General features: G+C 46.9%; 1 protein-coding gene across 1 annotated transcript in view; it reads right to left on the bottom strand.

The window, feature by feature from the left end:
- The window catches only part of LOC125951662 (uncharacterized), a 16,133-nt gene extending 1,845 nt beyond the window's left edge, over window positions 1-14,288 (bottom strand). The window contains exons 1-8 of the mRNA XM_049680626.1: window positions 11,651-14,288; window positions 8,730-8,848; window positions 8,229-8,359; window positions 7,245-8,130; window positions 5,623-5,638; window positions 2,468-2,565; window positions 153-359; window positions 1-87 (exon numbers count right to left, since the gene is read on the bottom strand). The exon at window positions 1-87 is cut by the window's left edge and continues 202 nt beyond it. Of these exons, the coding sequence (XP_049536583.1) occupies window positions 1-87; window positions 153-359; window positions 2,468-2,565; window positions 5,623-5,638; window positions 7,245-8,130; window positions 8,229-8,359; window positions 8,730-8,848; window positions 11,651-12,185 (2,079 nt within the window). The 5' untranslated portion in view covers window positions 12,186-14,288. The remainder of the gene's footprint in view (window positions 88-152; window positions 360-2,467; window positions 2,566-5,622; window positions 5,639-7,244; window positions 8,131-8,228; window positions 8,360-8,729; window positions 8,849-11,650) is intronic.
- Window positions 14,289-17,641: the final 3,353 nt, after the last annotated feature.

Genomic DNA, 17,641 nt, shown 5'->3' with positions numbered 1-17,641 from the left:
CTGCAGAGGACCCGGTTGTATGAGTTGGTTTGCTGTTGGAACGATCGGTTGTACCCGTTCGCTGTGTTGATAACCTGGGTATGAGAGCTACAAAAAAGCACCACAGAACATGATAAAGTTTATTCCAGCACCCTCGAGTGGCTTCATCCTACCGCTGTGACCGTGTCCTTCTCCAGCGTTCCTGGATGGGGTGTCAGGTGCGATTGTGGCTTGATCGGTAATGGCCGTGCATTGACGACTAGTTGGGGGTCCGTGTGGAAGGATGTTTTGTAGACGCTATCACACCCAAACTGCACCTCTGGTGCTTTGTAGCTGCTAACCGGTTTGCAGGATTCTCGCTTCGGAGGTTGTACATAGCGCTACGGTAGGAACAGAGTTAAGATAACCCTTAAAACGAACGTTCGGCGGGTGTCACTTACCACACGTTTTACGGGTGCACATCCCGGCCTGCCGCAGGCACAGTTACAACACTGGGGCATGGTGTTGTTGGTTCCGGTGGCGCACACCTGGTCAACGATTACGGGATGACAAACTTCGAGTTGCGGGGCTGCACTGCAGCAGTTGGAAGAATCGTTAACCGTTGGCGCGTCGCATGGATGGACTAGGACGGGAGCGTCCTGCTCGCAAATGTTCACGCCACCGACTACTGCAGATGATGTTGGTTCCACGTGACACGGTGCACTATCGAGCCAACCGCAGAGCGCGAAGGAAGGTCAAACGAGGCGGGATATAGGAAGGTTGGACGATTTTTTACGAAATTAAACGATTTTGAATCATTATCACGAAACGCTTATCGGCTTTCTGCATGTTCAGCTTATTTAATCAATAAATCCTATTTATACGGTCCGATATTGGCTAACTATTGGGGTGCCATAGTAGAAGGGTGGGTGTGCACTCCCCGTAACCTTCAAAACTGTTATTTCCAATCAAACATCACGCGCGCCATACTATCCCACTTGTTCACTTACCAGGACTCGCTACATTCCATGACTCAATCTTGCAGCAACTTCAAAAGGGTTTTTTTCAAAAAAGGATGGAACACCTTCGTCCGAACACACCGGAGCACCGAAGGTACCGGAACGAAAGAATTTGGAATGCCTAACTTAGGGGTAACGAAATGTTGGCGAACGGCGGGAATTACTCCACTCAACGAGCCTGTTTGTACCAAAGTGAACTAAGCACATTGCATCACTTTGCGCGGTTTCGTCGTGGTATAAGTCTACTACGATCGAGGTTTTGTGTACTCCACAAAAATAGCACCGCATTTTTGTTTGTATGGGAAAAGCATAAATTGCATATCGAAATCGTCGCTTCTCCCAAGTATCTCCTAGGGTAGCCTGGAACGAAGGATTGGTGTATGTCGATGATAATGGGGTGCGCCCTGAGGTGGCCCTGTACGGTACCTCCTGGCGGGTAGTGCATGACCTGAATTTGGGACATAGCACCGGCTTTCCAGGTCAATAGTGTTGCCGCCAGGTGACAGGCTCTCACAGCTTTGGAGGCATGAGGGGATCCTGTTTTTTTTGTTTGTTAGTTTAATCTCACTTTTGTGTTTGTCTGGTATGGCATGGAGCGGAATATCATCCATTGCCGACGGAAATGGTGTCAAGCTCGCGCAAGGGCGAAAATGTTGAAAAATTGAAGCATTTTTCACTAATCACTTCTTGTTAAGCTATACGGCAGCGAGGCTTTTACCGCATGTGCTGTTAAGGAGCGTCGAGTATCGATGAGCTTCATGTTTTTCCATGGTCAGCATCAGAGAAGTTCTAATCCACATTTAAATATAATCGTATAATTTTCAATATGCTGAGAATTACACGAACGGTCTATACTGCAGTGACCAATGGAAAACAAAAATGGCAATGTATTTACCACAAAAGAATATTAATTAGAATTCAATATCTCCTGGCTTGCTCCTGTAAGTCCAATCCATGCTACTTAAAACCTGCATCTCACTGACCTGACTTCAACTTTAACTTAAACTTTTCGATAGCACAAACGAAGGATGCTTTAGCTGACCTCGGGAGCTGACCATAAAATTATTATTTGTAGTTGAGGTTTTTGGAAAAAGGACGTAACAAGGACAAAGCTCAAAGGTCAAGTAAAGGAACCACTGCCGTTAGAAGATGATATTCGACATTACACTCCAGTTCATTGTCATTCATGCAAGATGTGACGCTGTCTATGCATTCATACTACTTCCTCTTTACCAAAAACAGACCGGAAACAAATGCCCTTTTCAACATGGTACTCCAGTCCAGACCCATGGGCTAGGCTTCATAATAGTTTTATTGGTTTTGTGAGCTGGTGGGAGGCGTTGTAGGAATTGGAAGTTATTTTAAGACCCGCAAGCCGACAGGTTGCCTTTACGAACAGTGTTGGTCATAACCTTCAAGTTGTTTTAATGAGCACATACGCGGTCGAAAACTCCGCAATCGATTGGGGAATTAAGGTAGACTAGGCTTACGGTAAGTTGGTCTGGAATATTCGAATATTTCATGAGCTGCTCGGTGTAGGGTCCCAAATCGACAGGAAGCACGCGGGTTAGTTCGCTGAACATCGGCACTTTGTCAGAATGGTATGTCCTTTGGGAAGCATTTACCCGAATCAGTTAGAATACTGAACACCAGCTTCCTTGTCCACTTCAATTAGAAGGAGACGATTTTAGGATATCCAAGTAGGTAAGCCATGAAGTCAAGTACATTTGAACATCACCATCTAGTTTTCCAATCACTATGTGGGGCAAACACAGGCCCGAATTGTTGCTGCAACACGATTTAACACACTGTTAACGTCATTTTCCCATTAGCCATGGCCGTGGAAATAATGCTTTCCAATGGCAAACCATGCGTGAATGGTTGTAAAAGATCGCCCGCAACGTACCTGCACCGTAGATACAACCAGGAAGATTATCTAATGCTAATTATGCATGGAAAACGGGTTAGCTTCTCCACTCTTCTCCTGGCACTGTGGAAGGATGACACCGGATTGCTAATTGCACGTGGCGCAATATGTTGTTCTCATTCGTGGTTTCATCCCCAGACCCAGACACAAAGCCCACCCTATCACAACCATCTGGCACGAACCGTTACGGATCAGCTGACCATATTCCTCAGTAACTTTGGTGGCTAATCTGTTAGAATCTGCACAAACCGGCACTCTACTCGTCCACGAACCTTCCACATTCGACGGCGTGGGTCCTTCCCAAAGACCTAGGCAGCAGTCTCCACGGTCACATCACCACAGCGTACACGGTGAATCACGCGCGAGGTATGCTTCTGCTGGACCAACACCACGATTGCTACTGGCTGACCTCAGTGACCGAAGTGAAGTGAAACTGGAGCGCGATCCGTACCGACCGTGCCGGAAGATGGGTGGTCGACCGAATCGTTTCGTTCGACGACGGCATCGGCGGTCCTTTCGCTCCTTCTTACATAATGCTTCTCATTCTCTCTTTCTCTCTCGTTCTCTTATGTTAACGAGAACCACGAGACACTCCAGCCGTTCGTTCGTTATTTTATTTTTTGTAACGTAGTTTATGTGCCCCACGGAAGGGGGTCCTACAGCACTATGGTCGCGAGGGTGTCGGTGTTCCCATGATCGTCCTGCGGAGAGTGAAGGGACAACACCAACACCAACGGCGAAACCGGCCGCACCCAAGGGTTATGCGTCCTGCCCCATTCCGTTACGGTTGAGTTGACCCTCACAGGGATGCATACCGAAAAGGGATATCTATGTGCGGTCGCCCAACTCGCTGCTGTAGCTCGGCGCAAGCTAGGACTGGCACAAATACAAAAACAAATTATTTCCTCTTTTCACTTTTCAATACAGGATACGATGAGAAGTGATTGAAGAAATCCTTTCCCGAATCAATGGATTTCCGAGGCGATAACTCCTCCCGTCCCACGGAATCACCCATTCCGTTAGTGACGAGTGACGAGCGAGTTGATGAGTTAGAGACAAGGTTAGGGTAGGCACCGGAATTACCAATGAAAAATGGGTGCAGGGGCAACTCCGATATTTCCTTTCTTTGCTTAAATTGTGGCCCAGTTTCTAGCCTAGCCGTTGCTATGCTCTAGTTTGACTATGTTTGGTGCAGCCTACTCTACCAGCATTTTGTTGCGGTGCATTGTGGATAGGGCGGCATGGCTGGTAGCGCTGCTGAGTATGGGAGAAACGGAATTGGAAACATTCAGCCCAGTTGCCGGATTCCGTGACCTAATAGATACAAAGGAACTAATTGTCACTAGCGTGCAGGTGCCAAATAAATGGCAACTATTTATTAATCAGTGCTATCAGCGCATCCCATTGCTGAGTCCTTATCTGAGTGGCTCAAGAAACCCAGAAAACATAGGTGGCTTGTTCTGTGGACCAGACCACATTTCTGCCTCTTACTTGACCAGCGAAATGCGAGTGAACTAGAATACGTAACGAGGACTTTGCTGTTTGATTATTCAATTTTTCCGCGCTGCCAACGGCTGCTTTAAATACCTTACAAGCCCATGGACCCCAGAGAATGGATACGAGCGAATTGGAATGCCTTTTCTGGGTCAGTTTGGGGATGGCACCTGCAATGCCCGAACCCAAACGTGGTTACGGAGGACCTCGGGTCGTGTAACATCCTAAAAGCAAAAACAGATGGCAAACTTAGGACCTTCCTGAGTAAACATTTCGCATGCCACTGTTAATCCAGCCCTACCCACTCCCTAACAGGTACATCGATCAAACACACATTATCTTTCAGGGAAAAGGTCCGGAATCCATTGGAGTTACAGGATAAACAATAAAATGGAAGTATCAAGCTACCCTCAAAACGGGGCCAGAAGACCGTTGGCGGGTTTCTCGAGTAAAGTTTTCTAAGCAAATTACTTACTCTACACGGCTTTATCGGAACCGCTAAACTAAACACCTGAACCTGAGGAACGCACAAAAGAACTCATCAATCCTAACTTGTTCATCTAGTAACCGGCGTCGGCATGACGTAAAGGATAGCAGTTTGTTCTTTGTCCGCTTGAGTTCGAGAGGATCGCTACAAAGACAGCTTACTAGATGCATTTCTTTCCATCCGAATTCATACCATTTTGGAGCCGAGTTATGGAGTGAGAGGAACGTGAGGAACTCAACGGCTCAAGATATGTAGGCGAATTTTTCATAAGTAGCATGAAGTATATTTTACAAGGAGGAGTATAGAAACAAAATGAAGAATTGTACACAAAAGCGAGAAAATAACAAAGGATAGAAAAACCTCTACAAACCCGCCACTGTACACAATTGTGGCCATCAAACTCCTTTCTAGATATATCCGAAACCGAGTTCTTTTTGGGAAATCATAAAAGAGGTTCCTCATCACACCCGGAGACACTCGCCGAATTGCCTTTTACTTCCCTTCCTTGTGTTCGTAACTATCTACTATTCTAAACGCTAAAGCATGCGTTTCACGATTTGGCTTCTCCATCACGGCCACCATTTTCTACTATTCAGCGTACATGTCCTGACATTTGTCGTGGCTACTTCATGTTTCGTTACTGAGAAAAGCTAAAGATCTTTACGTGGCAACTGAACCCTGTGTTGTGTGTATTTGGGTGTGTGATTGTTGTATTAGCTGATTAGAATTATGATTACCAATCGAAAGTAACTCCTCTAGTGGGAGAACATGAGACTGTATCGACACGTGGGTATGACACATGCTGTGATGTTGTCACTGAAAGTAGTATCGCCGAGTAGGTACCGCTTCGCGGGATCCGTATTATTCATGAACATGCACGCGTGTATGTGTGTGTGTTTGCCTTTAACATAGGGGACTAGTGTGGAGGCGATCAACAAGGCTCAATTGTAGTGAACCGATATTATACCGCCGTTTATGTTACGTTGTTCGTTTCACTTAAGCGCTAACGTAGGAAAACCTGACAATCCTTTACTCCCTTGGTACCACGCAAACACTTCGCACATATGTACCCCCTTTTTGGGTTTAACGGAAAAATGACACCACAAAACCCTGTTTCACTGATGCCCGTTTTCCCTCGCGCCAGTAAGAGTGTTTCGCTGTTTGCTAGTTTGCTTTCCTAAATAAATTACCATATTGCTCCCATATTCACCGACCCCGGTCACGAGATTTAGATCATTCCTCTTTCTATGTTCTGCGAAGATCTCCTAATTCTCGTTCCTATGCGCTGGTTACAAACGCTATTTACGTACATGCACTGTATGTATGTGTGTGTTTTGTGGGGGAGCTCATTCTGTTTTAAATATCCCTATTGTTTTTTTATATATATACGTAGACTAATATATATATATGGAGTGCTTGTATATATATTTGCGTACGTGTGTGGTTTACACTACTGTTGCACTGTTAGCATTGAATTATCTAGTAGTATCCTGTCGACTGCCACGCAGTTTGTCCGGCCAGCTGACACGTGTGGTTGATTCTCTTGCCTGCGCCATCAATCGACAATCGAACGCATACTTTCGTTGTCTGTAGAATTCCACGTCTTTCTCATACAGTTACACCGTGAGGAACGAGATAAGGATGATGAAAGACACTAACTACGCCATCGACACTGTGCCTTCTCACCCGCAGGGATTCTCGTTGTTTGAGAGCCATCGTTTTTAACCGGTTGTAATAGTGCCAGCGATTGATCTGCCGATTGCTCATTTCCCTTCGTGGTAGTTCCTAACACCATGAGAAGAAGGGACTTTTGTTTTGGAAGCGCTGCTGGAATGAGAAAAATCTCGACGATCCCGGATTTCCTTTCGATCTGAAAGCAAACAGAGGTAGGCAAGGGAATAGGTCTTGATTATAATTTTGGCATTTTTTTTTGTTAACAATTTTTATCATTGCTTGGGGACTCGTCATGCAATCGAGGGATGTGTTTTGTGTGAAGGAAGCATCGAACAGGTTATGTGGGAAAGCAAAACTGTCCATAAGTTGATAAGAAGAATGACCGTCGAATGGTTCCGAAGCAAAAATAAACGTAAGGTGCAAAAGAAAACCAGCAATATTATGATAGTGTTTTGTTAATGTTTCGTTTTTCTTTTTTTATCTCTATTATAAAACTTAACAAAAACAAAGAAACGGTAATGTAAAAAGAAAGAGGTAGTAGAATAAAAACATCGAATATAAAGAAGCTACGTGCGGCGGAATGGATATTCATGTGGGCTAAAGAGGGGAAAGCATGCATGTATCTCGAGTGTCAGAAGCTGTCGCTGTAGCTTTCAGCGGGAGGTAAGCGAACCCACCTCTCGACGATGACGGCCGGCATCTGTACCAGCTGTACCGGGCTCTTGCCGTCTTTTAAAGCTTGTGTTAGATTCAGTATCTGACCACGCATCACAGACATTTGCCGCTCGAACAGGCCCCGGTCGAAACCCTTATCCTGCCGGAACAGTTCGTACAGCTCGTTGCACAGCTCCTCGACAAAGTTCAGATCGGACAGCGAGGGCAGTATCAGGTCCCGGATGTCCTGGCTGAACGGTTGCTTCGCTTGCGGCAGCCAGGCCCAATGGTACGGGTAAGCGCGCCACGAGTCCGGATGTTTGAACGGAAACGCCAGCCCATTATCGATTGCCGCAATTCGAATCTCCGGCAGCTGCACCAAATTCCAGTCCGTGTGTTCCGTCATCTCCAGGCGAGTACTGCTGCGAGGCATGAAACCATTGCTGCCGCCATTCTGCATGCCGAAGCCATTGGGGCTGGTTAGACCAGCACCGTTCGGTGATGTTGGTGACGTCGGCAGGATCGTCGGTTGATCGTACTTGATCAGCCAATTATCGTTGCCCCGATCCGTGTTTCGTATGATGTAGTCGAGCACGACGAGTCGTTCAAACTGTAGTTGAAACTTTTGGCCCAACCGTGCCGGTAGTGGTTCCTGCTCAAAGCGTCGCAACCAGTAGTCGGCGTCCTTGTACCCATCCACGAACAACTGAAACGAGCCCGTCTTCGGTGGTAGCGACATTCGGTTAAAGCGCGCTGCCGGAATACGCTCCTTGATCGTTTTCTTGATCCGTGCTTTCTGCCGATCGAGCCGGGGATAGTTGAACGTCTCCGACACCAATCGAACAACGCGCGTCTTTGGCACGATGTTAAGGTTCAGCTTTTGGTCCACAAGACTCGCTCCGGCTTCCGAGAGGTACCTAAGACAGTAGGAAAATGGGTGAATGCGAGATAAGAGGCTGATGGATTGGAAAATGCCAAATCGCAGACCAGCGGGCCGCAATCTAATAGCACTTACCCTTGGTTCGGTATGAGACATGCGCGTCCGAAACAGCAAGGACAGCACAGTTTGTGCATCCATTTGGTCCACTTTGGGTTAAGCCGGCCGTACGGTTCTTCATCTTTTGGTTTGAACACGGCAATTACTTTCTGTGGAAATTGAACAAAAACAAAAAAGACGCGTCAGACATACGGCATTGCCATCGAAGCGCTCGAACCAGCAAATCCAGATATCAGGGTTGTACGATTCATACCAAAACTTCCACTAAAATGCTTGATAAAAGTGGAAATTCCCCTTTCATTCGATCGATGTCAACTTAGATACGATCAATCTAAGCCGGATCAGTCGAATGGAATCGTTTGTATAACGTTTACTCTATGCTCTGCTGCACTGCAGGACGTTCCAGTTGTCACCAGCGACAGAGCTTCCGGATGACAACTTCATGGAATGTTTGAGCAATCTCATTGTAGTCACACTTAAGTTTATTCTAGCCCGACCCCCGGCGACCCGCATACTTACGTTTGCTGGATTTTTCACGAAGTACGATCCACTACTACCTTGATAGATGCGTTCCGGGTAAATGCCGCCATCGATTGCAATCTCCGCCGAGTACACCAAATCACTGAAGTGAGGGTCATCTGTGCAGATTGGGAGAAAGAAATCGTTCGAAGACATTTTAATTTTTTTAACAATTTAACAATCGATCAAACAATATATGAAGCTCGTTGGAATGCCAATGCGTTGCATGCTATTGGGTTGCGAATAGATTCATTGAAGTCGTACGGCTTGATTAAATATATACTGTACGTCGTCAATTGATACACTACCCATGGCCTGCTCGAACATAAACGATTCAGTGCATTAAAAGCGTCCTAAAATACTTTAAAATCTCTCAGAGATTGTATTTCGATATGTTTGTATTAGAAAACTAATTATTGGAGCATTCGTTTTGTGCATAATTTTTTGCTTTTCCCCATAAGCACTAACTCAGCAGAAGCCTTGTTTTACCCGTGTTCGTAACGAACGAACATAGATGGATGGGTTCTGTCCTATCGAATAAAGGTAACCAGATAATTTCAAATATTGTGAATAAGGTATACCGCTAATCTTTTCGTGGAAATTAACCACTCCTTGAGGAGCTTAAGTCACACTGTCGGCGATCGTGATCACTCAAGCAAAATTAATATCCATAAAAAAGGAGTGGATGCATTCATCTCATAAATCGAAAAAGACAACGACTGGGATAATACCTATCATCTGTTTCGGGAATTACAGTTCAACAACGAATGGTTTTTTGGCTCGATATTGCAACCATCAAATGGTACATGTGAAATGGTAACTGTCTTCACTATTCTATCATTGCAAAAAACAACCATTTGTTAACTAACTTTAAAGGCTCGCAATCGCTTATAATAAAAATAATATAATAAAGAATTGTTTTTAAATATTCCTTTTTTGCTTCATGTTTCAAGACTCTTAACGCAACAACTAGCTCATTTGACACAACTGAAGGACAGGTAGAGTAAAGTCGTATAAACAAATGGATTTGATAGCATATATTACAGAACGATTTTCAAAATTGCTTCCAAAGCGAGTCAACCCATTATCAGTTGGGCAGGTTTCTTCCAGTTCTGCTCCACTTCAGTTTACCAACAGCAAAAAAATCATTTTCCTATCGCTCAGTACAGCTAACGCCGCAACGACACATCAGCCTACGATTCACAACTCGTGGCATACAAAAATGGGTTATCATTCTCTGCTACTACTGCTGCTGCTGCTGTTGGCGTAGGCACCAGACGTAAGCACATACAGCAGGGATACTGGAACGAAGAGGTTAGCAGCTTCAAGACATTGGACCGACCAGTACCTGGGGTATCGTAGTGGAAATGGATGCACCTTCTACTGAACGAATGGCACCAACGGTTTTGCAATAAATCGGATTAAAGCTTGGCCACGTTTCACGTGCCTCGCCGCTTCCAAACGACCTTCGCAACGAACCCCTAGACAATCCCGAAAAATGAAACCATAAATAACTCGCCGCCCGGCAGCGATACCACCACCAACTCAACGCTGACGGTGGCCTGCCATTATTATCTCGGTGCACTTTTGGCTCTCGGCCAGTCATTAAAAGAAAAATGAAGATGCGACCAGCAAAGCCCGGTTGCACCGGCTCGCCGTAAATGCAAATGCAGCGTTGTGAACACCGAAACCACACGTTAAAGTGCCAAGAGTGGAGAAAATCGCGAGAAAAACAACGGATTATTAAGCTGTTCCGACGTCACTATCAACGCTCCCCCGTCACGCATTACGGCCATTCTAAGTTTGGGTATGCGGTTCCATTTTTCTCGGCCCCACACAAAAAGTGAGTGGGAATTAGGTGCGTTGTTTTGAAACAATCACCTTCTGTGGAGGTTACAAGCCTGTTTCATGAGCTACTACTCTTCCTGTCCATCGGGCAGCAAGAATGATACGCATTCGGGGCACCGAAGTCGAATAAGAAACTGTGCACAATTTATGTACCTTTTTCCGTTTAAATCAAAAATCTCGAAATCATCTTGAAATTGTAGTGCTGCTAGGGAAGTGGAAGCTTCTGAGGTGAGCTATAGGGTGGCCTATCTTTCAGCGATATCCTAAGTGAACTGACGCTGCTAAGTGCAATCGACCGTACCTAACTGGCCTTGGCAATCGGAGTAGCCGTGGTCAGAATGCGGAGAAAACCAAATGGAACACCCTCGTGTTCCAGTAGCAGTTCGTGCTTTCTGGAAGGATTTGATTTGAGGGAATGGGGAATGGAATGCGTGGAAAATGATTTCAAAACCACTCTCCAGCGTGGCTCGCGTTAATGATCGGGGTTTTCCACATCTAGTATGCTTTGCGTCGGATTCCTCCAGGCTATTCGTTCATGATGAATTAAAAAAAGTTTTTTTTCCATTTCAAAAGGATGTGCCATGGACTGGATGCGACGAAGGCATAAAAGGGCCTTAGCATAGGCAATACGTAGCCATGGCATGCAAGTGGAGTTTAAGGAATGCACAATTTACACGATTTTTATGCAAAACAAGCAAAAACATCGTGGCATCCTTGAAGAGAACGCCAGCCCCGGCTTTCTATCTCTTTCGCTGTTACTCTCTATCGCTCGGTCTCACTCTACGTACACAGCTGGCAACTCGTGCCCACGACCTCGTCCCACGTATATGCTCTCTAGGTTCATAAAAAGGGACCAACAGCACCACGTGACCCTCTATCATACACGCACACATACATTTTTGTTCTAGTATTTTCGTCCACCCCACGAGACATACACACATACACGTAAGGCCAACACGTAGTGCACCAACAAAATCACCTCAACCAGAGCGCGCGGATGGCCACATCAACAATAGCATTACCGGAGAAGGCAATGGCCTGTGCTGCGACAGCATTAATCCTGTGTGCCTAACCTGGTATGTCGTTGTAGGGATAGTAATCGTCCTCGTTGATCAGAAACTCGCCGTTAATACACTCGACGCGCGTCTCACACGCACCACCGGCCTCGAGCGCCCGTCGGCCAGACCGTGATCCATCCAGACTCACGATGGCCGTACTCAACTGGAAGGCACTGGCTGCTCCTACTGCTGGTGGTTGCTGCACCGGAGAAGGATTCGGCCCGATGATGGCGGCTGGCACATTTCCGGTGAGGATGTTAGTCGGTGACTGGTGTGGTGTTATTGCTGCTGCTGCTGCTGCTCCCACTCCCACTTCTCCTTCTGTTACTAACAGATACGTGGGATTCACTACGGAAAGGCCACCGCCATGGAAGGACGAGAGCTGGGCTCGTCGCGACTTATGCTCAACGTCCTCAATACTGCCATCCATCACCGCTACCACCGGAATATCATACTGGGCCAATCCCTCATTTCGTACGCTTTCACCGTGGCCAATAATGTTTCGATCGTCGAGGATAAAACCACTGGTCCCGATGGTTTCCACTAGCATCTTGGCCCGGCTCTGTGTACCCTCTAGTGACTACGTGAGCCACGTCGACCTTAGCAACTAAAGGGCTGCTGCTGATGCACTTATTTCGAATGGACCAACCATCGGTTCCTTACTTTTGCACGCGATTATTACGGAATGCGCGGCGCGTGTTGCTATAACGTCAGATAATTGAATTACTGCCCCAACAACAACGACAACAACGACAACAACGACTCCCCGGGATCACAAGGACACCCGCATTTAAACATGCGACCACTGGTGGTGCTAAATCACAATTCCACACACCCACACAGCCGAAAACACACACACACACACACGCAGGCACACGATTAATCCAGCGGAAGGTTAATCAGACAGCTCTCGACGTCGTCATCTTCGTCCTCTCAGCCGCCGGGCACAGCGCTACGACGGCAACAACAACAACAGTACCATAGCCGCACATCATTAGGAATTTTCCTCTAATTAAACGACGTAGGCGCGGCGTAGAAAGCGACGTAGCAGGCCGTCAGTAGCACCACCATCCGGTGTGCAGGCTGTAGTAGTCGCCGAGGGTGACGATGTGTTGTACCACACAACAACAGTGGGTGAGGAGACTGTCACTCTGTGGCCCACCGAAACTGATGGTTGGAAAATATTCGCGATATCTAGCGGTAGGCACAGAAACGGCACAGCCACTGCACAACACAACGGTGATAGTGGCGGTCTTAGTGGTGTTGCGCGCTGCTGCTGTCGCGTATGCCCGGCCACGTTCAAGTCGACTGACGATGGCCAGCCCGTTCGGAAGGTTCGGAAGCCTACGAAGGTGGCAAAATCGTCCAAGGCGAAAACTCGCTCCACCCGCACACGCTATCCTTCCGCTCTTCTCCAACCACGTCAATCGTCACGAGTAAATGCGCACGAAAGGCCACGAGGGGCAAATGAGCGGAAGAGACGAGGGCCACCTGGGCCAACAGCAGTAAGGCGGAAAATGGCTCTTGGGTTGTGACGTCGATTGTGTCGCCGCGTGTCGTGGTGTGGTTTGCGCGAGAGAGAGATATAGAGAGAGCCCACAGACCCACGCGCGCCCACTAACAAACACACCGAAACGCGCTGACTAGTAGATTGACTAACGTGGTGTAGTCTCTGTACTGCTTCGTTCTCTACGGGGGGCTACTACGATGCCGCTTGCCTCTTGTCCGTTTCGTCTCCGGAAAGGTATGAAGGGCTTCGGACGAACTTCGTCTAATTCCGGTGCGATCGGTAGGAGAGAGCTTTCGATGATGGCCGAGAACGTGACCGAATGCTCGGATGGAAGCTCGAACAAGGTTCGTGCTGCTTACGGATGTCCTTTCGCTCCGATCGGATTCGGCCACAAAAATCAAAACATGAGCAGCTCCTTCCGCGTACTCTGCTCCGAGCATCAGGACCGCATTAGATGGCTCATTTGGTTCGAAGAAAATCGGGCAGAAGTTTAAGCCAGACGACCTGTGCCCTTTGCCAACAAACCGTTTCGAAAACGAACTACCCAGGAGCGCAGGAGGGCAAAGCATAAGATTCAATTAGAGCACTCCCAGCGGGATGTGTAAATGAAAAATCATAGAAGCCATAGCCATATAATGACGAATAGTGCCTTAAATTGCCACTGATGGAAATACTTGATGCGCCTTTTGATACGCTATCATCGTCCTTATCGACGGGAATCGTGATTAAGCTTTTACCCAAAAACATTCCTCAATTTGGATACGCACGAGAACTAGGAGCCGGAAACATTCGAACAACAAAAGAGCGGATGTAAGTGCTCCCATCGTCAGTGGGCAAGGCTAATTTGATAATAAATCCATTTCCGGGCTTCTAGCAACACAGCCACAGTAGGCTTCCGAAGTGTAAGTGCCACGTGCCATGTTGATACTGTTGGAATCGATTATGTAGGGCAACTAAGTTTATGTTGAGCATCTTTTGCGTCCGTTGGGCGAATGGTCGAACACTGCCAAATCTCTTTCACCTGGCTAAAGCCACGGGAGTGCTGATAAAGAAAAATCACGATATTCCATCTCATAACGCGGAGAAGTGTACGCAGCTGCATTAAAGACGTCACTGACCATAATCCACCTTCAAGATAAGGCTGAGAATCATCATTCAATTATTTGTCCCTTCTATCTTACAAACAGTAAATGTTTGTTCGCAAAATGTTGAAAAAATATCATACTTTGTCACTTCGGCAATTTCAATATTTCTTTTTTCTTAAATGCCAGAACCTTCTTCACTGCAACTAATACCAAACAGATGGATTTATATGGCCTAGAATAATGAATCTAATGATAGTAAAGCTAGTAAAATAGTATCTTCAATCATAGGAAACTCATCATGCGATACGATGGTTTCACATAGCAAGCTGTGTTGTGTTATTCTATCCATCGTTAGCTTTTCAGCAAGTTTCAAGCCACTTTCGAACGTACTGCTAGTGGAAGTGTTGTAATATACATTCAAGAATAGGGTATTACGAAGATATCGACACAAGAGTCTGATATCAATTCCAAGAGAAAGATTCTTTTAACAGTCGATCAGTTTTAGCATATCTCTAGGTCTAGGTTATCTTTTTAGGCATCATCACCGTTGGCGGAGCAGTTTTCTTCAGTTATCGTGCCATGAATTGTGGTAACAGCTCGGTGACGCTAAAAGCTAGCTTGCCGGTGGAGGATACAGTTGACCGAAATTGGAACGAAACGACGATCAAAACAACGATCCCTATGTACGGTGCGGCTACCACCCATTGTCAAGGTTAGATGCACACAAACGCGTCCGTCTGTGTGTGGTACAGCGTGGACGAAACAAAGACATGATAATTGTGCAGAGGTACCTTACTAAATGGTCCACCATAGGCACAATCCGCAACATTAAGATGAAATAACTTCATTCGCCAAGGAACTAATTACCAATAATTGTTCCTCTTCCAGACTCGTTATGCTATCTCCAACGCTTACCAGCGAATCTTATCACGTTTCTAAAACACAACAGAAGCACGAAGACTGCCATTAGTGAATGACTCACACACGAACATTTCAGGCGCGAAGCCTTCCTTGCCGCATCATCCACCAGAAAGAAGCCGGATCGGTAAGGCAGTAGCGCCGACGCAATGCTGATCGCAAGAGAAAAAAACTCTCTAAGCTAGAACAGACGGACGGGCTATAATCGAAGTGAGTCGGAGTCATCTTCCAACTGATAGGACGATTATGCCGGATGCTTGACCAGCGCCACATGACATGTGCTCTGTCTTTGGTTAGGATGTTCTAATTGGAATGTACTCTATGTTCATATGTGTTCGATTAGACACTCGTCCAAAAGTGATAAGAAATTTCGAAGAACCGCAATTGTCACCGTACGGCAATATGACGACTCAAGGTTGCACAACCTCTACCACTGAGCAGTTGTATGTATTCTTCTGGCGCCCATTGCGCGTGACGTTCGTGTGCGAAGAAGGGAAAGGCGCAACTGCTGCAGCACGCACGTTAGGACCGTTGACCGCAATCGAGGCTGCACTGTAATGCCAGCAGCACCAGTAAAGCCTGCGAGCTATCAACCCATCAACCAAGCGAGATAAGCGTTCTAGAAGTTGCAGGTTACAGAAGTTGCGTTCGGATGCTGCAGGGTCTTTGGTCTAGTTTTTTGTAACAGTCCGCTTATGGCTCACTCCTGCCCCACAGCAACGAATCTTCCGCCCTAGGCATAGCTCCCATCTATCTACTGGTAAAAAAAACTTACCGGGGAATTGATTGTACGTAATCTCGTGATCGCGCGAACCCAGCAAGGGCTGCGACTCTCGATCGATGCCGGAATCCAGCGTGATGCCTTCGAAACTGACGTCGGGCACGGTGAGATCGCGGTCACCCTCCACGTCCACGCTGGGATTGGTGGTGGTGGCCACGGTCGAGGTTGAGGAGGTCAGTAGAGAACCGTTTCCGCTACGTTTGCTACCGTCCACCGTCGTCACGTCGAACGCCAAAAGGTTGCTGCTGGTGGCGTTCTGTTGACTGTTCACGATCGCATCTTGCAGGCTAAGGATTCGTCCGTTGGCGGTTGTCCTTCTTTGTGTTGCCCGATCTTCACTCGATGGTGCTGGTGGCGGTGGCGAGGGTGTGATCGACAGCTGATTGACACGATCCCGGAGCGCCTGAATCGAGGGAGATTCGTTGGACAACGGGACGCTGGTGGAACCGTTCACCTCTGCCTTTATCGTACGATCCGTGCTTGTGTCTCCGTAATCGAGATCCACAAGCGGCCCCTCTGCGGACATTGGACAGATCGCTCTTTGCTCCACTACCCGACAACGGATGGCACCATCGAGTGTCACCCTGTGCACTGTGACTGCGCGATATGCACTCCCCGACTCGGTGTTTGCGGTTTGCCCGGGAGCAGAAGATGGGGGAATCTATCGAGGGAAACCCTTCGAAGCGTAACCAGCACCTTTAGCAAGTGGTTGTCCTTCGGCGCCTCGTCAACACAGCACTCTGGCGGTCATCCAATCCGTCCAGCAGAGTGGAGGGTTGCTCATTCACTTTTCCCGTCGAGACAAACACAATTCACACGCAATTTTCGGCCAACAAAGCGGGATCCAGGAGGGCGACTCGGTGACTAATCACGTCTCGGTGGGCGCAGGATACACGGAAGCGGGCTACGATTCGTTGACCACAGGACCGGAGATCGACGGGGATAGAATTATCGATTGCAGTCGCCGTAACCGGACGGGGGAGAAGGCTCCAAAATTTAAGAAAACGAGAACCCGTTCGGAGCAAGCAGCTGCTTTTTGCTTTTTTACGCCTTATCTCCTGTCAACAGCTGTTTACGGCTTGCTCGCCTCGAAGAGTTCACTTGACAGCTGTGTTTTATGCAATCTTGCATGAAATATTTTACCGCATAAACATGTATGATTTGCATGTAAATCACATAGAAATTACTTAATCAAATGACTATAAATTTCCATAAGTAATCCTAAACTACCAATGATTAATTTGGAGTTAATATAAATCGGATCATAAAGATAACGCATTTGCATGCAAATATTGCCTACATTTCGCTGTCGGCAAACGATAAGCTGGCGAAAACGGGCCAATAAACGGCCAAATCCGAAGGCGTGCTTGAATTTGAAAAGCAGATCCGGATCCGGTTTGATTCGAGGGTGCTCCTAGGCCGACCATCTCATTGGTCCCTCTTTAAAGTAACCGAGTGGCATGGGCGCGTTCCAGTTAATTGATGACTTAGTACCTCTTCTCATAATTTCTTATTCGTTTAGATTTTCTCAGTCGTCTCCCCCACGTGTATCAAGACAATGTTGTATTGCCACTTGTCTTGGCGTGCCAGCTATTGAGTAACGAATCACGGCTCCAACTAGATAATGAGCTTCTTTACTGGTTTTGACAAATTAGCTAGTATGCACCGGTTGATACCATTCCCGAATGCTTTCTCATGCTATTCACTAGAGT

This window comes from Anopheles darlingi, chromosome 2 (genome assembly GCF_943734745.1).
Source record: "Anopheles darlingi chromosome 2, idAnoDarlMG_H_01, whole genome shotgun sequence".
Taxonomy (NCBI): Eukaryota; Metazoa; Arthropoda; class Insecta; order Diptera; family Culicidae; genus Anopheles; species Anopheles darlingi.
This window is presented reverse-complemented; position numbering and strand designations above follow the sequence as displayed.